Raw genomic sequence first — 23,659 nt, 5'->3', positions numbered from 1 at the left:
ATTGAGTCAAATGCAAAAAGTAATATCATGTTGGTTTACTTTCTGTTTCTGCTCTCACTCAGGACAGTGATGTTTATCAGTTTCAGTTGTGGCAAGATTTTACTGAACCATAATTGACTGTTTTGTATTGTTGAACTTTTGTTCTCTAATTCATGCTTCTGTGGCTCAGGGCCAGTTGCAGCACTTGCAGGAGTCCCAGTAGATGAGACCAGGCTGGCAATGGTGCAGGTAGGTGTTTCCTTGGAAGCACTGGAAGTAGGTGGTTTTGTCAGCTGCGTTTTCATACAACCCATCAGGACGGCCAAAGCAGAAGTCAGCAGCAGGATCCTTAGTTGTGGTAGGGCGTGGTGTAGTGGTAGGTTTTGGACCAAAGCCTGTATCACAGGACAATGAAAAAAAGGTTATATGCAGAAAGTGACTAAACTTTTGTTTTTATTCTTTTATTTCTTTCTGCTGAGAATCCTCCTTTTATTTGCTGACTCAGGGTGCTCTACGGTCTTAGTTTTATTGGACTTGACATCTGCCTTTGTTACGGTGGACCATAATATCCTCCTAATGAGGCTTGAACATACAGTAGGCATAAGGGGTAGTGCCCTTAACTGGTTTAGATCGTATCTATCGGATAGGTCCTACTCCGTCACTGCTTCTTTTCCTCTGTTGCTTCCCTCTACTGTGGTGTGCCCCAGGGATCTGTGTTGGGCCCTATGTTGTTTTCATTGTATGTGCTGCCCCTAGGCTCTATCTTCGAGAAGTATAATATCTCCTTTCACTTTTATGCTGACCATATTCAAATTTACTTTGGGCTGTCTGATGACATTTCGTCGCCAGTACACTGCTAGAGTGCTTGAGAGAGGTCAAAGACTGGCTCTCTGATAACTCTCCTATATTAAATGAGAAGAAAACAGAAACAGTGTAGTTTGATAACCATATTCCCCGGGGCCAATTTGCTGATACTCTTGGACCCCCTAATACCCCCACCTTATATTTACGAATTCTCAGTGATTTTATCCACTAGATTACGCTGAGATGCTTTATTTCCTATTTTATCTGTATTGATTGTTTAACTAGCATTTCTCACTTCTTAGTTTATTTGTACCCTGTTATCTGTTATGCTTTAACCTTGTTGTGAAGCACTTTGGTGTACCTTTGGTTTTACATCTGCTATATAAATAAAGTTGTGTTGTATTCTATTGTATTTTATAAACGCTGAGTTAGCTGAATTACACCACTTACCCATTGAAATCCTGAGGTGGTTGATGAGAGGATAAGCTCCAGCTGAGCAGAAAGATCCACTGAAGTCATCCATATCCATAGTCCACACATGAGCACCTCCCAAATTGTGGGCAGTCAGCCACTGGACCTGCAGGACAGCCAACAAAACTGATTATAATAAAAGTGGGCACAATTCAATAGAACAGAACAAATACAAGAACTTGTCTTATTTGAGGCATATCAAACCTGTTTACCTTGGAAGAATAGCTGCGCTGGTCATCATAGCCCAACCAGGAACTCCCATAGGTGGCATATGGAACCTCTTGCTCAGAGATCCATCCAAGAGTAGCAGTATTAGTGAAGTCACAGATCTGGTAACCCAGAAACAACACAGGCTTTTGGACTGACATTTTCCTTCTTAAGTGGATTAATGGTAGGTGAAGAGGTTCTTGCATAGGGCTTTTCTACTCTACTTGAGCACTCACAGGGATTTATGAAACATGCATTCATACAAGCACTTTTTCCACACCTAAATGCTTTCTATCTAACATTCACACTTTGATGAACACATTGGAGAGCAACATGGGCTTCAATACCTTGCCTAAGGATACTGGACCAGCCAGGGATTAAACCACAGAGCTTCCAATTAATAGATGACCTCCTCTACTTCCTGAGCTACAGCCACCAATCATGGAGTAATAGGTCACTTACAGCACAAACAAACTTGAGCTTTTTATGAATGTGTTATTGTACCTCATAGAAGGCCCAGAAACCTTCAGTGCGAGTGTAGGGTCCAGCATGTGCGGGCCCATTGGCTGGTGCTCCCAGGCCATTTGCCCCACTGCTAAGACGGAAGGTCCTTCCATAAGTAGGGAAACCTAGCAGCAGCTTTTCAGATGGTGCTCCCAGAGATACCCAGTAGGCTATAGAGGAGTTCTACAAAACAGGGAGAAGAACATTGCATAAAGCTTGTGTTAAACTTTTTATGTTACATTTGATTGGATAACCATTATCTGAAGAAGAAAGCGAGGAACATTGAGCATATTGATTTAATTAAAAGGGTTTCAATATTCTTGTGGTTATTTTTAATTTCTAAAACAGTTTAGTTGAAATTCATATACATGTTCTTTAAATGTTACATTATAGCAATAATATGATCTAACAGGCTTCATAGTATACAGGACAGTTGCCCCCTGTTATTGGGGGCGGGGGGGCTCTCTCTGGCATTTTTCACAAATCACTCCCTGTTCATTCTTTCATTGTGTTCTTTTCAACAACCTAGAAGTCAGACGTAGATGTGATAGTGTGGTTCTTACTATGTTGTAATGAAGTTGTACGCCAGAGTCCACAGCGCTCTCATACAGTGGGCTGTTGTGTCCAGTTACTGGATCCCAGTGACCATGGTAGTCATAGGTCATGATGTTGATAAAGTCAAAGTGTCTGTTGGGTTGGAAATTTTTGTTCAATACATTTGTTCATTTGTGAAAGACACAGACCATATGGGACCTTTGTGGTCACACAGTACATGTAAAATTGGGCTCTGTGTCATTTGAAATAAGGAACACTAATAATTAATACTAATGAGTAATTTGCTAATGCTAAAGTTCAGTAATGGTGAAAATTTTTTGGGGGATACCTTACTTTCCTGAAAATATGTACAAATGCTGAAATCAAGCTTACGGTGCAATCTTGGCGACCTCATATGCTCTATCAACGGTCTGAAGAATTGCAGCAACATTGGCCGATAGCAGCAGCTGAGTTCTCTTGTTTTCTACGGCATCAGCCTCGAATGCTTTTACAAGCTCCTATAGGGGCAAGGGCAAAAGCAGCGCAGAGCCAGTCAGAGAAAATTCTGATTACAACAATGAAGAATGATTATTCTCAAAGCAATGCACTGTTATGATAAAGGGTTTTTTGGTTTTTGTGAGGAAAAGGTGTCAGTTGTTACATAAATACAGTAATGTATAAGTAAAGTAATGTATATTGTAAACTGTCAGGAAAAAGAATGGTGACAGAGGCAAAATGAAAGAAAACAGGGTAGGGTACATTCATCCTTTCATCAACCACAGGGTACAGAATGTAACACAAGAAACAAGATTTCCAGTGCAGTGTTATTTCAAGGTCGAAGACACACAGGACCTTATTTTAATTTAATATTTGTGAGGTTTAACATATGAGACCATGGAGACACTGAATGGATTGATTATTATTGGCTGTTCTGTTTTACAAGAATTATTTCATTTCATCAACAAAATTTTGCAATGTAGTGACCAACAAAAATTCAACAAAAAGCAACTTTTTGAAATTAACCCAACCAAAAGAATTCAGTGGTAGAGAAAACACTCCCAAACGATATTCAGCATCCATTCATTTTCTCCTGCTTATTCAGTTCAGGGTCCTGCTGCTACAGGGTGAGAGGCAGGTTACACTCTTCGTAGGTCACCAGTTTTTCACAGGGCTAACACAGAGACACAGGCGACCATTCACACTCATACTCACACCTACTGTCGCAGCTAACAGCGCTAACCATCATGCCACAATGTAGTCTAGCTTCAACATTGCATTTAAAATTTGAGGCCGGTGTGAGCCGTGTTTACCGTGACCAATAGAGTGAACTTCTCCTTGTCCCCTTCTGGGCTACCATTGTGTCCAGGATATTCCCAGTCCAGGTTTATCCCGTCGAAGTTATGGGCATGCAGGAAACTGATGGCAGACTTGATAAAGAGTGCACGATTCTCAGAAGTGGAAACCATAGCAATGAATCTGGTGGGATGCAGGGAAATATAAAACATGACATCTCGTCCACATGAAAGTAATAGAGGTAGATATGAGATCTGAGAACTGGTGAAGGTGAAACTCACGGGCTCACTCCATTAACAGTTCCTCCAACAGTCAGCAGAGTCTTCAGTGCAGGGTTGCTGTTAGCAGAGAGTAGGAGACACAAAGACATAACCTTAATTAATTAAGGAACACCTTACTTCCAGTCAGATTGCTGTGATCGTTGTGATCTTAATTATTTCTAAATAATTACAAATATTGTGACAGAATTCAAGGTTACTCATCCTTCTTATTTAAATGTTCTTCTAAAAGCTACTCTACTGAAAGAAGCTGTGATGGAAACACTGAAATGTGGTTTTTGGCTTAAAAGTGGTTGCAGGCTAATATTAAATTGTGGTTAATACTGGTGCATAGCACAACTGAACTCACACATTCTTCAGGCTGTAAAGGCTCCTGTACAGCTCCTCATCATTGTGCTCAGTGGGGATTATCTGGTTGAAGCTGTTAATGGTGGCCAGAGCATAGATGACATGGGTGCACAGGAAGGGATCGATGTTATCTGGTGTGAATTTGCCAGCACTTGGTCTGTACTGGGCCCAGTTGGTCATATGGCACACCAGCTTATTGGCTGAACCTAAGGGCAGATAGAGCAAAGACTCGTTGGGTTTGTTCTGAAACTTTGATCATGGTGGCAAGACTCGGTCAATGAACACAGGTACTTACAAATGTGTATAACACACAGAATGCCCAGAGCTGAAAAAAGGAAACAAGAAAACGTGAAAATCGTCGCTTTTGTTACTACTGTTGTTAGATATGATTGTTAACATTTTAGCTGATGCCCGGTGCTGGTAAATTGATGTGTTTTAAATGCCATGCAGCCATCTGCCACCAGATGGAGCATTGTTGTTGAGAAACACCATAAATCCTTAAATCTTGGCCTGAGCCGTGATCTCTAGTAAATACACGTAATCTTTATCCAAGATAGAAGGATAGAAAAAAAATACAGAGTAATTAAAATAATAATAATGATAAACTCAGTATTATAATGACGATGCTCTACCGCTCAATAAATTAACAAGGAAAAATTAATGGAAGAATGAATGAACATTATTTACCTATAAGGAGTTTTGCCATGTTGTGGTCTGGAGACTCCCCTGGTGTCCTTCTGTAGAACTGAGCTTCTGAGTAATTATAAATCAGTGTCATTAGATAGTTTATCCTACACGAGTCACAAAATCAGAGCTTCAACTACAATTGCTCCTTAATTAGTCAGATGAACATTACCTGAGTGAAATTTTACAGATTGTTAAAACATACACGACAAAAAATCTAAAAACTAACTGAATCCTTAATTTGAGGCTTATGTGTAGTTACTAGTATGTGCACTACAATGTACAAACAATATTCCCAGTTGCAGCAAAATACTAGCTGTGTACAACACAAATCAGAACCCGACTGAACTCATCGATCTCATTACCTTCCTGCAAGGCACACTGGAGCAGACTTTAGAGCTTGATGGAGTTGGACAGATTTATATCTTACTCATTCATGACTAATAGAAAGTATCAAAGTGCAAGTGATAAAGATTCAGGATGGTGGGAGTCTAGGTGACGTGCCTAATAACCCCCCTTCCAGGTAAGACATGGTAAACCCAATCAATAATTTGACTTGGAAATGAGCAATCAGGTCAATAGCTGACATTGCAATGATAAGCATAATCAGTACTGTATCTATTAATTAATAACAGCAAATTATCCAGCCATACATTTTCTAACCACTTCAGGTTTGTCTGGGTGCTGAAACCTTTCCCAGCTGTTAGGTTGAGATAAACTGTAATGATGCAGTGTGTGCAGAATGTTCATTGGCTGTAGATTAAAGTCAGAATGCAAAGCCAAGTATTTAAAAACTCGTATATCCTTATATAATTATATTAATTTAGTACTGGGCACATTTCTAAAAATGTGGGACCGTGTATAAAATGGCTGTAAGTTAATGCAGCACCATTTTAAATCCTTTGAATTAAAGCTGAAAGCTGATTTAATTTAAAACAGAGACCAACAGTGACACAATATACGACCCTGGAAGAATGAACATTTTTAGGGATTTCTATGAAACTTTATATTCACCACAAATAAATCCATCTAAAAATGAAATTAATCAGTTTCTTGACAACGTAACTCTTCCAAAATGACTAGACAGTCAAGTAATGGCACTGGAGTCCCCACTGACACCAGGTGAACTCCAGGAAGCCCTGGTGGGTATGCCCAGTAATAAGGCTCCAGGTCCAGACGGCTTTCCAGCAGAATCCTACAAATAACTCTGGACAATTCTGCCACCAGTATCCCACAGGATGTTGCAGGAATTCATGGAAAATGGCAGACTACCACCAAATATGAACTCTGCAAATATCAGTCTCTTGCTAAAACCAGGCAAAGACCCTGTATATCTCTCAAGCTATCGTCCAATATCCTTTATTAATGCAGACCTCAAAATAATCTGCAAAGCTCTCTCAAAGAGATTAGAGAAAATAACCCCCCTTTTAATTCATCCTGACCAAACTGGGTTCATAAAAGGTAGGCACTCATCAACAAATACACCTAGACTACTTAATTTAATAGACTGTTCATGCAGAAAAAACACTGAAACCAAAAAATTATCTCTAGATGCAGAAAAAGCATTTGACAGCGTTAACTGGAAATTTTTATTTGCAACTTGACACAAATTTGGTTTGGAAACTCATAAACTGTCTCCTGAGGGGCTCCAGGCAGGGACGCCCACTCTCCCCTTCACTGTTTGCAGTGTTTTTGAAACAGTAGCAGCAGCAATTAGACAGAATACAGTGATTAAGGGCATAATATGCAAGAATGTAGAACATAGGACGTGTTGCTTTTTCTCCAGAACTCACAAACCAATCTCTCTGAGGTAATTACATTAATAAACTCTTTTTCAAGAGTTTTCAGATTATTCGATTAACTGGTCAAAATCTACAGTTCTTCCGATTAATTGCTCCTTCCGTAAGTCTTCTTCTACCCCACTGTAATCTGGGAATACTCAATATTTAGGTATTAATTTCTCTCCTAAGCTTGCAGATTTAACTAAATTAAACCACATCCCACTTTTAAAGACAGTAGAAGGCGACCTGGCTAGATGGAAATCTCTACCCATATCACTCATGGGAAGGGTTGCTGCAGTAAAAATGATGGTCTTGCCAAAAATCAATTATTTATTGTCAATGATCCCGAACAAACCGTCACCAGACTGGTTCAGATCTCTGGATTCTCATATTTCGAAATTCCTTTGGAAACATAAACTCAGTGTATCAGAGGACCAAGGATAAAGGAGGATTAGAACTACCTAACTTTCAACAATACTTCTTAGCCAACAGGCTTCAGTTTATCTCAGGATGGCTAAAACATACCTTCTTAGATGAACCTTGGCTAGATGTAGAACAGGCACTTTGCAATAATCTAGAGATTTCAGACAATTTATCAGTTCAAACATCAAACGACATGAATGCTTCAAAAGCATCAGCATCAGCTCTTCTCTGACAGCATAGTGGGAGTTTGTAACAATGTCTTCATTAATCCCACGCAAACGTTCACCTATCTGGAACAATCCTGACATATTACAAAACATTAATATGATTCATTTTCCAGATTGGAGTGGTAAAGGAATCAAATACTTGGAACATATATTAGAAGGAACAGAATTTATTCCGTTTGACAGACTAGTTACACAATATGGGATCAACAAGAGAAGACTTTTAGAATATCAACAAATTAAATCCATAGTAAAAAAAGAAATTTAAACCGGGTCAAGTTGAACTACAAACACCATCAAGTGTGGTTCAATTTCTTACTCTTAAAACCCCCAAATTATTGTCTAAAATATACAGAACACTTTCTAAAATAGATGAATCAATATCCCTTCCTATTGCAAAATGGGAAGCAGATTTATCGATCAGCTTAGACCAAAACCTTTGGTCTCAGATATGCTTAAAAACCTTTCAATGGATCAGAAATCCCAGTTTGCAATTAATACAATACAAAATATTACACAGAGTGCACTATACTGGTCATAGGATGTTCAAGAGGGGCTATACGCCTTCCAACAACTGCTCACACTGCACAGCAAATACACCGGACAATTACATCCACGCTCTTTGGTTCTGTCCACCAGTTCAGAAGTTTTGGCGTGAGATATGTGAAGACTTATCAAAGTGTCTGAAATGTAACATTCCAGCCTCCCCTTTAGTATGCTTGCTGGGCAACTTGGATGAGGTCACTGCAGAAATAAACACAGCCCACGTTGTTTTTACGGCCCTATGCCTATCCAAGAAAACGGTCCTCATGAACTGGAAAAATAAAAAATATTCTTAATTCTAACCAATATGGAGATCATCTAATAGGTCACATTAGTCTTGATACAGCCTCTGCCACCACATTAGATCAATCCCTCTGGGCTCCTTTGATCGGCTCCATCACCTAGTGGGGGTGGGGGTGTCGTGGTTTTGTCACGCCTTCGCTAGTATCGCTGGTGTGTGTCGTAGGCGCGGGCTTGGGGCATCTGGGGAATCCCTAGGGACATTTCAACCGGGGAGCACCAACTGGGGCCCGTGGTCATGTTCTGATGGGGGCTCTGGTAACTCTTGGGTGGTGTTTTCCTGGTGGCTGCATGCAGCAGGGCTGGGGTGGGTTTGCATTGGTGGACATGGGTCACTGGCCCAGTGACCTAGCTGCCCCTGGGTGGTCTGGGGCAGGCGTGGGGTCTTGGGGTTCTGGGAGTGCTCAGTCTCCAGGCTGGGGCTCTGGCTGGGTCCTGGGGGCTCGGGTCCTGGCTGGTGTGTCACCGGGGTTGTGGGTGGGTGCATGCACTTGGGCCCTGCCCTGGTGTGGGGGGCCTTTGATGCACCGGCGGAAATGGGGTTCTTTTCAACCGGCGGGGAGTTTGTCAGATCCTTGCGGGAGGTCTCTGCTCCACAGGAGTCCACTCTGCAGGTGGGGGAGTGGCACAGGAGAGGTGGAGAATGAACTCAACCTGGGTGTTGATTGTCTTATGTAGTGTGGTAGACAGTGTTGGTCAAGTTACTTGAAAAAAGTAATCAGTAACTAATTACTGATTACTTCCCCAAAAACGTAATCCCGTTACTTTACTGATTACTTATTTTCAAAAGTAATTAATTACCTAGTTACTTTTTAAAAACATGATTTACAACCTGAATAGGTGACAAAGCGATAGCTCTTTCAGCCCAAATCTACTTTTTCTACTTAATCCATCATACAAAATGTAATCAAATGGAAAAGTCTCTTTTTAAAACTTGTTTTATTAGTTTTAATCTTTTAACTTTATGCATCAAGCAAAAATTAAATTATATGCACCATTCTCTGACTGGAAGAAATTTGTTTAACATTTAAACCTATTTTCTGCACATTCCAGCACATAAAATAAAATATTTTTTTTTGTGTTTACACTCAGTCTTTCAAATAGATGCAAGTAAAACGCAGCAGAAAATAAATAAAGTCAAAGACTCAGCGGTCCTGTTGCTCTATTTTCACCTGTAAAGCAGGAGTGGGGTAGGCGGAGGTTTACCCTGGTGCAGGTGTGCCGCAGCGGTCAGTGGAAGAATCCGCGAGTTCCTCTGTGAGTTTCCCGTTACGTGGTAGCTACTCGGTGCTTGCTCGGAAGTTTAGGGGTTTTTTTTCGGTGTAAAGAGAAGTTTTCTTCCAACGCACAGCGGACACTAATGTTTTTGTCACTTTTATGGAATCAAACTCAAAGTAAGGTCAGTACTTCCACGCTTTAAACGCTGCACGCTCATACTCTCTCCGCACTCGATATATGATCCATTGTTGACCTGCACACAGCTGTTGTCACGAACGTCGCACTCGCTTACGTCACTGTCATGAGACATTCTCGCAAAAAAATGACGGTTTTAGTAACGCAGTAACGCAGCGTTCCTACGGGAAAGTAACGGTAATCTAATTACCGTTTTTGCAATAGTAATCCCTTACTTTACTCGTTACTTGAAAAAGTAATCGGATTACAGTAACGCGTTACAAGTAACGCGTTGAATGATGAGGTGGGTGTAGTTTGCTCTGCGGTGGGGTTGGGTGGACCACACGGGCCTCTGGATCCCCCACTGACATAACCGCTGCAGCACCGGGCAAACCTCCACCCACCCCACTGCTGCTAAACAGGTGACAATAGATTTAAGAGTGACAGGACTTAGTGCTGCTGGATCTTTGATTTTATTTATTGTGTTTTACTTGCATCTATTTGAAAGAGTAAACACAAGAATTTAATTTTTTATGTGCTGGAATGTGCAGAAAATAGATTTAAATGTTAAACAAATTCTTCCATACAGAGAATGTTGCATATAATTAAATTTGCTTGATGCAATGTGCATTCTCTGATGACTCAGGGACAACAGGGAGTACAGAAAACTGACCCAAGGCTTTGTGGACTGGGGCCAGCAGAACTACCTCTAAATCAACACTAGTAAAATCAAGGAGCCGGTGGTAGACTTCCACAGGCACAAACATCCTCCACTGCAACCACTGAACATCCAAGGTATGGACATTGAGGCTGTGGACAGCTACAGGTACCTTGGTGTTCATCTGGACAACAAACTGGACTGTTCTCATAATTCAGACACCCTCTACAGGACAGGGCAGAGCAGGCTGTACCTGCTGTGGAGACTCAGGTCGTTTGGAGTGGAGGGCCTTCTATGACTCTGTGGCGGCCTCAGCTATCTTTTACGGTGTGGTCTTCTGGGGCGGCAGCATCTCTGCCGGGGACTGTCATCCCTGTTGGACATCTCCTCCCACCCCATGCAGGAGACTCTGACAGCACTGAGCAGCTCCTTCAGAGGCTGCAGCACCCACGGTGTGGGACGGAGAGATTTCACAGGTCTTTCCTCCCCACTGCTGTCAGACTCCACAACAAAGACTTCAACTGATCAAACACACACATCCAAAACACAATGATAACTTTCATCCTGTCTCCCACAACAGTACCAAGTGCAATTTTCCTAATAGAGCAAAGTATTTTATTCTATTTTGTATAGCATGTTATTCTATCTTATCTTATTCTAGTCTATTGTTTTTTCTTTTTTTCTTCTTTTTTACTGCTCTTGTACTTTCTACCGTGACCAGATAAAGGTTTATCTTATCTTATCTTATCTTATCTTATAAAGTTAAAGTCTAATAAAACAAGTTTTAAAAAGAGCCTTTTTTATTTGATTCAATTTTATATGATGGATTATGCAGAAAAAAATAGAATTGGCCTGAAAGGTCTGTTGCTTTATTACGTATTCAGGTTGTGTATCATGTTTTTAAAAAGTAACCAAGTAATAAAGTAACCAATTAGTTTTGAAAATGTTAGAGATAATCTTTTATCAAACACTCAGATATAATGAAATAACACTCAGACACTTCAGCAGTTTAACGTGCACGGGTGAGAGCTCAACGGAGACTCACACCCTGCAGCAGCTCTCTGCCTTTATTTATACACAGCATGAAGCATACAAAAAAGGAAATACTATGCTTATCTAGTCAAGCAGGCAGGTGTGACTTCTCAAAACGTTGTGTTCTCTACAAGGTCGTTTCTTACTCTTGGGTGGCGGTTTCCTGTTGCTGACAGATAATATGACGGCACACAGTTTCCGTTACAGAGCAGAGAGCCAGCGGTTAATTGTGCAGCTGGTTGAGTACAAACAGAAATATAAACACTCTTAGCTGATTATTATATGAATAATAAAACCTTTAAAGGCAAAAATCCTTTGACATTCCCTCCTGTTGTTTAGATTTCTTTTATGACAGTACTGTTATATTTTTCAGTTCTTAACCTCTTGTCTGAACATTTTCGGTTTGAACGTCATGAAACAGTCCTGTGTTCAATTAGACTAGACATCACTATATGAATCATCTTTCAAAACTTCTTCCATTTGAGACAGTGTTACATAAGCGTTGATAGAGGTCGTCACCATGTTTGACACCATTTTCTTCAGACAGGGTATTACACATGTTGTGAAAACACATAATAGTAAAAGCAAAAATCCAATACAAACAAGTCCTTTAATCAGTAGGGACTTCCATGAACCACCTAGCAACCATGTCAACCAATCTTCAGTGCTTGTGACATAGTCTTGTTGTTGAGCGTCCTTAATCTTTCTCAAGGCGTTCAGAGCGTCGGTCATGTTTTGTGAATGCACATTGTCTGGGATGTATGTACAGCATGTGGTGTTAAACAATACGCACAAACCTCCTTTTTCAGCTAGAATCATGTCCAGTGCGACTCTGTGTTGCATCACTACAATGCGTATTGCGTCGATTTCTTCATTTTGCGCCTTGTTGATTTTCATTGAGGCATTTAGGAACAATCCAAATCGGTAGTCAAGTGTCTCGATCCTGAGCATGTTTTTTCCAGCTCCCACCCAGGGGAACAAGGAGTGGAGGACTTTCTGACCATTAGTCCATAGCTTGAAGTTCTTAGGCACATCTGATCCGTAGATTGGGTCATGTGACTTCACGCTTTGCTCTTGATGTGCGTGTATGTGTCTCTGCTGTGATCTTGAAGGTGTGGTCTGAAATTAGTACTGGTGCACACAGACCGGTGGAGTTTGGTGGGAGCATGAAGTAGGTTTTAGGCCCGCAGGCCCAAGCGGCTCCCTGGACCCAGAAAGTTCCATTTTTGAAGGTGTGTATTCCTGTGGATCGGGTCAGGTCAAGTGTGTGTGTGCAGTTGCGGTTACGTCCAACTTGTCTGCTTCCGTCCGAGAAGTTAAAACACATTGGGTGTTGTATGTCAGGCGGCAGAATTATGGCGAATGATTTGCTTTTTGTGTTGTTGGCCTTGACGTTTACCCAATGTTCTTCGTTGCAGGTGTAGTTCCAGTTCGTGAGATTGTAGGCACAGAAGTTGTCTGTTCGGTTTGGACCCATCGCTGCGAAATTGGTTTCGTGACACGTTTAACGTCTGCGTCATTACACCATGGAATTCGGTCTTCCTTCTTTATGCTTTGACCTTTTAGGGCCAGTCCTGTTGCCATCAAATCTCTGCGTGAGCAATTGCCAGTTATTGCCTTGTTGAACACACACACCGCTTCGTTGAATTTAGGTGCCATTCCATATATTGTTGCGTGTATGGCCGTTGTTGGCATATGTGAACACACATAGCACTCCGTGCTGTTGTCGGTGCGTGTTCTATCGTACACATACCTATACCACGCGTTGTTCATCCATGGGTGGTTATGGTCTTGGTTCAGGTCGCGCAGGTGTGAGTTGTCATGTGTCCATCTTTTTTGCAGGTGGTGTTGTTTATTTCCTCTCATCTGGGTGAGTGTTAGTAGGCTCACCAGGAGCGCAATGCAGGCCACTAGGAGGACAAGTGTCTTCATGATGACCAGGCACACCTAGGCCTCTGGTGAGTAGACCATTGGCGAGAAGAAAAAAGGCGGGATATACCCAATCAGCCCTTCCTTCACCAATAGATCACCTGGAAGCTAGGGGAGCCGGCGTCTAAACGTTTGGATTGTCACTCACTTTTTTACAGTGGCTTTGGTGGATCCAATATGGTCTTTCTGCTATTTTGCAGGCAGTTGGTGTGGTGAGTAAGACTTGGTATGGGCCCTCCCACCTTGGTGAACTCCAATTCTTTCTCTGGAGTACTTTGATCAGGATCCAATCACCTGGTTTCAACCTGCAAGACACTGGAGAGATATCACTCGGCAGTTGGTTGTTTAGCACAATCTCTTTATTTTCAAACAATTTAGTCATCCATTCTGCTAGGGTAGTTTCCCTTATTGATTTGTTAATGGGCTCACTTGTGATTGGTAATGGGAATGGTCTACCGTGGATGATTTCAAAAGGTGTGAGTTTCTGAGAACTTTGTGTTAGTCTCATGCACATTTTTACTAGGCCTATACACTCGGGCCATGGCCTTCCTGTTTCTTCCATGCATTTTCTTAATCTCTGTTTTATCGTGCCGTTAGTTCTCTCCACTAGTCCGGCACTTTGTGGGTGGTATGCACAGTGATGTTTGATGCTAAATCCTAGAGCTTCAGAGACTTTGCTGATTATGTCACTAACAAAATGTGTTCCATTGTCTGACCTTATCAGACTGGGAATGCCGTATGTGGGGATGACATGATTGCATAAGCACTTTTGCTACTGAAATTGCATCTGCTCTTTTTACTGGATAGATTTCTGGCCATTTTGAAAATACATCTATGATCACTAAGGCATATTTTAATCCTTGACATTCATTCAATAAAATCCATGTGGATGGTGTGGAGAACTGGCCTCTCTTAGGTCTTAAGTTTCCTTGTGAGTTGTGTTTTTGACAGAATGGGCATGTTCTTACAAATTTTTCGCTGAAGTTTCAAAATTTATAGTGTAAAAGTGTGTATTGTTTATCTATACTATATTTCCCTCCTGTTGACACATGTATTACTTCATGTGTCACTACAGCCGCTGTCCTGTGTAACGACTCTGGTAATATTAGTTTTCCATCACAGACCATTAAGTCATCTTTCAGTTGTGCTCCACATTTCAGCCACTTGTTCTGTTCAGTGATTGTTGCAGCTTTTTGTTCGGTTTTTAGTACGTCAAGTGGTATTTGTGGGCAGTAGTCGGATACTAGTAGCTCTGCCGTGTTGCACGGGGTTATCCGTAGAGGTGACCATACCTCTGTTATGCCAAATTTTTCCAAAGTGGTGCACTGCTGAAAAAACAAACTGGCTGTCAGTGTATATATTTATATTTTGGCCTGCGTGCAATTCATATGATCATATGACTGCATACGTGCAGCTGACTTTTTACTGCCTCTGCTGCAGCTGCACAGGCTTGCATATGCAGGCAGGCCTGACGCAACAGAGTCTAATTTACACGAGTCTAAATTTCACCAGGAATGTTAACAGGTGTTGTTTTTCTCCAAATGCCTGTGTTTATCATAGCTTTCATATAACCTGCTCCTCTATCTACACGTAAGTAGAAAGGCTTATCATAGTCAGGCAGTGCTAAAACTGTATCTGTCTGTAATGCCTATTTTTAAATAACTGAATGCTTCTTCTTTCTTCTCTATAGATGCAACATTACATTTTCACTTAATGCATTTTTAGATAATTTCTAGGTTTTCAAAGAATTCACCCATCTCACACATCTTACATATTTCAAACTTTGAAGTTAGGGTTTTTTGTATATATATATATATTTTTTTTTTTTAAACTTTGAATTGCTCACAGTTCTAAAACTAGGCATTTGTAAATCATATGCCTAATCACTATGTGTCACTGTGATCCACAAGTATGGTCACGAATTTGTTTCCAAATCAACAAAATAAAATAATCAAACAAAACAGAAAATATACATGAGTCAGGACACAAAAAGCTACTGAAACAGAGCAGAAGTGTGAGGGAAAAACTGAGCTCACAGACAGCTGCATGTGTTGGCTTTTATGCAGCTTCTGCTCTAAAAACAAATAAATAAAAATAAAAGAAAATGTGTAACATGCTCATCAACTTAGCGGTGTCCACTTATTTAATTCAGCTTCTCAATCCTGTAGGTTTAACTGTTGTCTACAGGGTTTGGCTTATTGGTTGTTATTATAGGTGTGCTCTATATTTTATCCAGGATAAATGACAGGTTTTCAAGCAGGTCAAGTGCCTCTATGCACGTAATTAGTTTAGATAGTTTCTTTATTTTCTTCATCTCATGTGTCATTATACTGAGTTTGAGCAAACCTTAAGCTTGATGCAGATTACTTCTAACAATCATCCACCTCACATCATAACTGACTAGGTTGCTTCTTATTATTAATATTATGTCATTATTAATATTATCATCTTTTTCTTTCTATATAATAACAATAGTATATTACAGTATTTTATTAGTGTATACCACTATACTACTACTGAGCCCATTTAATAGTTAGGATCATCTTACTCAGCAAACAGATAATTTAGAATTCATCCAATCTGTACAAATTTGCTTTTCTCTAAACAGGTTTGCACCTACTTCTTAGACTGGTCTTCTGTTTGTCTCATCTCAGATCCAACCTTCAGTCACATTCATTCTCTCTGTTGCGTGGCGAACCAAGCAATTTATTATTATATATTTTATATTTTATTTTGTATCCATCAAGGGCTTCGGGTGATCTGCAGTTTCACCCTTTCCCAAGCTGGAGACATTTACCTTTTCACACTTTCCTTGGCTGAACAATGACACAGCCCTAATGTACCTTATGCATCTCTCTATTTTATTTAAAAGGTTTTCGTGTGAATTATTTCCTTTTATTCATTTTATACATTCTGGGCATGGTCGTCATGCCAACTATGTTTCATTGTTAATATCAGTTTACAGGTTGTTATCTTTCCTATTATTAGTTTCAATACATTAAAAATAAGTTCTAATGTAATTTTGTCTTTGTTTATTTTATTTTTGTACTTCTTATATTTATATCTATTCGGTGGGGTCTGTTTCCAACCTTTTTAAACTACTTTAAACTACTTTGATCTCTAGTTTTCACTTAATAAGGGTTTTATCAGTCACTGCACTGTAGTGTGACCTGATGCTGATTTTACTATTAAAGTATCTTCTGAGAATTGTACTTCCTGTGGTTTTCTGTGGATTTTCACCTAGTACCATTTTATCTAACATGTTTTGTGCCTCTGCATAAGGACCAGGTTGAGGTCTAAACGGATCACAGGATTGTTTAAGGGGGGTCGCAGCAGCAGGAGTGGGGGTTGGCTTCAGTATTGATGCTGCTCCAGGGAGTGGTGCATATGGTGGGGGGTTTGATACTTCTGCGTCACTTTTGTCATTTTCATTTGGCTTTTTCTCATTGTTTAGTTCTGTTTGGAGGGTCTCTTTTAAAGTGGTCACTGCAGAGGGATTACATTTTCCCTCCCACGCAGGGCAATTTTAATTTCTTTGGGTTTCTCCATCTATTCATACTGATTTGTCCGGCGCCTGGACATTTTTTCTCTAACCACTGCTCGTCAGCAGTGAGTTTTGTTGATTTGTTACCCATTTTCTCTCAACTTATAGATATATTTACGTTTACACACACACACCCGTGGTGCTTTCTCTGGCACGAGGAATGAGAGAGGTTATTAACACAGCCTTCTACTTTCAAGCTATTCTTGAAAGCGGTGTTAATTTTATGTGATGAAGCACAACCTTTTTCTCGTTCCACCAGTACTTGAGCAACCAACGGTAAACAATTCAGTAGAGTAGTTCAGCCTTCTTAATGTGCTGTGAAATCAACTTACTCCACCAACAAAACAGTAAAAAGACAAATATTGCGCGCTCTAATGGTTATTATTATGACACTTTCCCTCTAAAATAGCTACCAGCCCTTTTTCAGGCGAGCATTTACTTTTAGAGCTTTTCCTATAATAGCTACCAGCCCTCTTTCGGGCGAGCGTTCACATGTGGGAACAGTGTCAGTTCTTAATTCGTTTTTTCGCAAAATGTGGGTGAGTGTTAAATATTCACCTGAGTTATTGTGTGGTTGCTTAGGTCTCCTCCATCAACCCCCAAAGTCGTGGGCCTCTTATAAGAACGCTGGCCAGAACCCGAATTTCACGTCTCTGGACTTTTATCCTCTGCCTAAGAGAGGAGCTGTCGACAGACTTCAGCGCGGGCTTCTCACGACGTCAGGACTTGATGAAGGTTTCCTATTGGAGCATGAAAAAATATCAATGTCCACTCCGGCTCGGAGGACCAATTAAATGTTAGAGATAATCTTTTATCAAACACTCAGATATAATGAAATAACACTCAGACACTTCAGCAGTTTAACGTGCACGGGTGAGAGCTCAACGGAGACTCACACCCTGCAGCAGCTCTCTGCCTTTATTTATACACAGCATGAAGCATACAAAAAAGGAAATACTATGCCTATCTAGTCAAGCAGGCAGGTGTGACTTCTCAAAACGTTGTGTTCTCTACAAGGTCGTTTCTTACTCTTGGGTGGCGGTTTCCTGTTGCTGACAGATAATATGACGGCACACAGTTTCCGTTACAGAGCAGAGAGCCAGCGGTTAACTATGCAGCTGGTTGAGTACAAACAGAAATATAAACACTCTTAGCTGATTATTATATGAATAATAAAACCTTTAAAGGCAAAAATCCTTTGACAGAAAATAAGTAATCAGTAATGTAACGGGATTACTTTCTTGAAGAAGTAATCTGTAATAAGTAACTAATTACTGTTTTCAAGTAACTTGACCAACACTACTCACCAGTTAGTTAAACTTCAGGAATGTCTGAAAGACACACAAATGATGATCTCTAATTCCCTGCTTTGTTTGGGACAATACTGAGGTTACTCTACTCTGCCCTAAAAATCTTAGAAACATGGTGTTTATGCTTTTGCTAATAGTAAGTCATCTTTATTCTTAATCAAAGATAAAAATTATATAAGTATAAGTTTAATTAATATGATGAAGGTGAACTGCAGTTTGAGTAATGAAATAGTTCTAATACCTGACCTTCTGACCATGGTGATTGTGTGTGTGTGTGTGTGTGTGTGTGTGTGTGTGCGCGTGTGTGTGTGTGTGTGTGTGTGTGTGTGTGTGTGCGCTTCTGTACCAGAGAATGTGTGCAAACATGCCAAACAGCCCAGATCCTGTGAGGGTTCCTCAGACATACGAGGGGTGGACATCAGAGGCAGTTAGAACTTGGCAAGTCTCCTCACCCAGCAGCTCCATCTGCACTGCCTACTGGTAAAACTCACAGCATCAGGAACTGGACATTGCAAACAGAGAGTCAATCCATACTTCATGTATTGGGGTGCTGGTTTCACAGACTAACAGAAGGTAAACTATCAGAAATCTTGGAGTCATTTTTGACCAGTATAATTTCTTTAATGAGCATATTAAACAAGGACTGCTTTCTTGCAAAAAAAACCTCAGAGTGATACTACAAATTGACTTGATTTGCACTGGTTGCATTTCTTAACATTTAAGCTGGACTATTGTAATTCATTATTATCAAGTTGTCCTTTCAGTTAATCCAAAATGCTGCAGCAAGAGTCCTGACAGGGACTAGAAAGAGAGCAGATTTCTCCTGTATTGCTCCCCTTCGTTGGCTCCCTGTTAAATCCAGAATCCAAAATCCTGCTCCTGTCATGGTCCTGAGTCTGTCGACTCAGTGTTTTGTGTTTCTTTATGCTTTTGTTTATCCTGAGTATGTATTCTGTTATGATTTGCCATTTGTTAGGTTTCTGTTCTGTGCCTGCCCTGGTCCCACTTCTGTGTTCTGTCTGTCTGTGGTGTCACACTGTCTGCTTGTGAATCTGTCTGTTTAGTTCAGTGCCTTGTCTGGTTCTCTGTGTCTGAGTTTCCTGTTTTATTCTGAAGGTCCCCGTCTCATGTGAGTGTGTTCAGTTTCCGTTTCCCCTGTCCCGTCAGCTCTGATTTCTCCCAGGTGTGTTGCCCTCCTGTCTCTCATCCCCTGATTACTGCTGTGTGTATTTAAGCTCTGTGTGTTCTCCTGCTTGTTGTTGGTTCTGCGTCTCTCTGCGCCGCACCCCGTTTCGTATGTTCTCAGGTTTGTTATTTAATTTTCCCGGTTTAGGTTTCTTTAGTCATTTGTCATTCCTCACTGCCTGTTCCATCACCCTATTACTTGTAAATAAACGTCACTTGCATCAGTCAACTGCCTGCATTTTGGGTCCTTTTCCCTCCAACACCACACGACTCGCCTCGACAGCGTGACAGCTCCTCACATACAAGGTCTTAAATAATCAGGCCCCATCTTATCTTAATGACCTTGTAGTACCATATCACCCTATTAGAGCACTTCGCTCTCACACTGCAGGCCTACTTGTTGTTCCTAGAGTATTTAACAGTACAATGGGAGGCAGAGCCTTCAGTTTTCAGGCCCCTCTTCTGTGGAACCAGCTTCCAGTTTGGATTCAGGAGACAGACACTATATTGTAGGGTCTACCTTACAATATAAAGCGCTTTGAGGCAACTGTTGTTGTGATTTGGCGCTATATAAATAAACTGAACTGAAAAAAACTGAATCGAAGTATACAGAACACATGTAGACAGGTTGGTCAAAGGTTGGTCCCATGCACTCTCACACACTCTCAAGAGGATAAGGACCTGGTCCAGTGTTCCACAACCAGGAAAAAAAGATCTTGCTCTGACCGGACCTAACATTGGAGACTTAGGTCCAAAATTCAGTGTTTTGCTGATCCATCCATCCACCTTAAACTTCTTGGAATACTTTACATCTATTTCTTTGGTCTCATCAAAAATTACTACAGGCACTAGAGGGCGATGTTCCTCATATTTAAAGACCGGAGATATAGCTTAACAGTCTGTGTGTCACACCCATGTCGCTCTCAGCCTCTTTTCCAAAGCGAAGGCTTCGCAGATGGTCAGTAACATAGGACAGGAAACCTCGTTTACACTGTTTGGTTCTGAAACTTGATTTTGGTGTGTTTCAGTATATGATTCATGTGGACAATCAAAACATTTAGTGACGTTTTTGTTTTATACTTAAACCTAATGACTGTGACGATTAATTTTTTCATATTTGCTTCATCACCTCACTTAAGTCAAGTGTGGCTAACATACACAAACATTTGAAAAAAATCATTTTCTGTCTGTACGTAGATAGCTGTAGCTAGGTGTTATCATTATCTGTGCTCACATGTTGGTCCAGTTATTTTGGGCCAATAAACACCTGTGAAAAATTCATTAGTAGCACCAGTATTATTTACGGCTTGAGTTAAACATCTGACAGAAGTTTACATCTCTTGATTTCAGCTATATCAAGCTTCATGCCACAACTAGGTCTGCGCCAGTGGAAATGCTTTTTGACCAACTTAAGTTCAATAATTTAATTTAATTGTTTGACAGCACTAATATTATTATATATTATTATATATGTATACTTACCTATTAGTATATAGGTTTTTAAAAAGTTGTATTTCACAGGAGAGAACCTGTGCTGAAAGACTGAAGAAGACTATTCAAACTCTCTTTGAATTTAAGCATTTAACATTCTTTGAGTTATGTTGTTTAGATGTCAGTTACAAGCTTAAATATAAAGTTGAAAAAAAGTAATTGCAACCAAGCTATTGATCAAGTAATTGTGATTAATCGAGATTAATTACAGAAAATTGTGAGTAATTTGTTATTTTTTTAATCTATTGACAGCACTACTAATAATATGTTTTGGGGCATCACACCCAGCCTGATTGTTCGGTAGAATTTCTAATAAAAAAATCCAATTTTCATCCTGCAGACATTAAACATGTTATTTATATTAAAAAGGGAAAATCACGTGATCACTAGTGACTACTGATGATTATACACACACCACATGGGTGAAGTAATCGTTTGAACTCCCTGAAGTGCACCGTGAACCGTCTGTGCTCCCTAAACCCATTTTAAACATCATCCTTTGTGTGAGGGGTGAACTGTTTTATACTGTGTACGTTTGCATTTTTGGTCATGGAGAAAATGTTATTGGGAGTACTCCAGGTCATTTTCCCATTTGAGTATTGGTAGCGCGATAGATACATCAGTGTTGGAAATTACTTTGCATAGTTTGGAGGTTATTCTTCTGGGGTGAGTGATTTTCATTATTTCTTCAGTTAATCTGGAGGGAAGCAGTGGATTAATTGTTTGGGCAATCTTGGATTGGATTTAATCTTTCCGTCAGCTTCCACCTTGGGAGCGCTGTCTCCTTGAGCTGGCCTTTTCTTTTGCAGCAGTCAGTGAAAACAAAGTTTTCGCCTTTCGTGCGATTGTGTAGTTTTACATGTTGGTTGCCTTTCAGTCATTTTGATTTCGGGGAACATTTTCTTCAATCCCATCATCATCATCATCATCCATGAAGTTCTACCGTGTAATAGCATTTCTGTTAGGACTACAACCTATTCTCCTGGCAATTCTCGCTCCAGCTTTAAGCTCAGTGCTGTGCAATTGCAAGAGCTTGATTTATACTTTTCACATATACAAGTCTGTACCATCTGTAAGCTCTGGTGAGCGCAAACAGCATGTAAATCTCTCGCTCAGCTGGGAGCGCTGTCTCTGTTGTCCTCTGTTTATGCTAGATGAAATCGCTCCCTCCCTGGGCCACTCTTGCTTCCCCAGGCTTCAAATGCATCTTTTAACTTGTGCACAAGGATTCAAGAATCTCCAAGGTAAAGCCAAATCCAGTTGTCTCTCAATGTCAGCTGAAAATAACAGGATGTCAAAAAAATAAATGAATCTGAAGTCCTCTGATTGTCGGCAGTCGGCACATGTCTGCACCTCTCGTTCTCCCCTTTGGCTGAATGGGGGGAAAAAAGCTTAAGTGACCTTCTTCTGATAGGTTAAAAAAATATATTAATAGCCTTAAATGCTTTGCAATCTTCTTCGATTGACACAGAGATGGCGATCCACTGCTTCCACAGCTTCCTTAAGTAAGCCAAGAAGCGCTCGCAGCATAAATACTAACATTCAAGTTCATCTTCCATCAACTGCATCTCAACACTGCATGCAGAAGGTGAGGAGATATTTCTCACCTTAGGCAGTAGACCATATGTTCTGTGCAACCAACCTATATGGAGGCGGAGGAAGGGGGGGGTCATCTCAAGTCATTTTATTCACCAAAAAACCCCAAAACAAAAACGGCATGTATTTGCAACCATTTGCTCATAGTTCACTCTTGGGGAAATCTAGCCTAAATCTAAAAGTGCAGTGATAATATCTTCTTAGGTTGTAGAGCACCAGGACAGACGTTTCTCCCTGGATGCAGAAGTGGACCGTTTACTGGGAGCAGTCAATATATCCCCAGCACTTTCCCATTTGTTTTGCTCTTTCAGTCAGGGTTCAAACTATCTGCATTAATAACCTTCAGGTTCAAAGAGACGTTATTTCCCAAAAGTCTGACCTTCAGCCCCCCTGCTCAGCGTCCTCCTCAGTCATGTTGGGTAACATGACTGCTCCAAAGCTGCTCCATCAAATATTGATCTCTAGTTGCGCTGCAGTAGCTTATCAGCATTAGGGTGTTTAGGTTTTCATTTCCAAATTATATTAATCTGTGTAAGTTGTAGTAGAAGTGTATTTTCAGATTTCAGCTGAGGGGCTCAGTGACTTATTGGCTGGGCCTGGATGGCGAGGCTAATCCATAACCCCAACACTGCTTTAGCAAGGCGGTACATTCAGCGTGGCTTGCACATATCTGCATGAGTATTTCGTATGGAAGTCTATTCAGTCCACCATATTGAGTCTTTTATTTTTTATCCGTTTTTATTCCATAGTTAATTAATCCTCCTTCCTAGCCTTTTGACAACCACTAAGCTTAGTGCCATCAGACACCAGCAAAGAGAAAAGCAAGCTAGTGACTAACTCATACTCACTCTCCCTGTCTCCTCTCCTCTCATTAGCATCAGTTTCTCTTATTAAGCCTTTTGTATTGTATATCTTCAGTGTCTGTCATGCACAGCTATCAGTCATGTATTGATTATTATCCTATGTAAGGACAGCAGAACTATTTCCATGATTATTCTGAGCAGATTATTAAGAAACAGTGATGTGGCTAAAAGGGGGATTTTATGTCTTTAAGAGATTATTTGGGGATATTACAATAAAATGATGTTAGAAAACTTATCCTACAATACTACTATATATGGTTGGGATTAGGGAAAAGTGATGGCGATG

At 40.5% G+C, this 23,659-nt stretch overlaps 1 protein-coding gene across 1 annotated transcript; it reads right to left on the bottom strand.

Annotated features, from left to right (window-relative positions):
- On the bottom strand, positions 1-23,617 carry chia.1 (chitinase, acidic.1). The gene is made up of 12 exons (XM_084927372.1): positions 17,487-23,617; positions 5,106-8,981; positions 4,714-4,743; positions 4,420-4,624; positions 4,074-4,130; positions 3,810-3,975; positions 2,893-3,017; positions 2,529-2,652; positions 1,966-2,148; positions 1,467-1,583; positions 1,234-1,360; positions 1-374 (listed from the first exon to the last, which is right to left on the bottom strand). Exons 2-12 carry the CDS (start codon positions 5,194-5,196, stop codon positions 166-168), a joined length of 1,434 nt encoding a protein of 477 aa, XP_084783498.1. The 5' UTR covers positions 5,197-8,981; positions 17,487-23,617; the 3' UTR covers positions 1-165.
- Between the last annotated feature and the right edge of the window lie 42 nt (positions 23,618-23,659).

This window comes from Perissodus microlepis, chromosome 5 (genome assembly GCF_051167445.1).
Source record: "Perissodus microlepis isolate ML-2025 ecotype Zambia chromosome 5, ASM5116744v1, whole genome shotgun sequence".
Classification (NCBI taxonomy): Eukaryota; Metazoa; Chordata; class Actinopteri; order Cichliformes; family Cichlidae; genus Perissodus; species Perissodus microlepis.
This window is presented reverse-complemented; position numbering and strand designations above follow the sequence as displayed.

Bases quoted from the DNA above. Each gene is read 5' to 3' on its own strand.
- chia.1 (XM_084927372.1), bottom strand. From the start codon at position 5,196: ATGACACTGATTTATAATTACTCAGAAGCTCAGTTCTACAGAAGGACA. The intron at 1,584-1,965 runs GTACAATAACAC...CTGGGTTACCAG, and splicing joins GTTTCTGGGCCTTCTATGAG to ATCTGTGACTTCACTAATAC. The intron at 375-1,233 runs GTAAGTGGTGTA...CCTGTGATACAG, and splicing joins CCACCTCAGGATTTCAATGG to GCTTTGGTCCAAAACCTACC.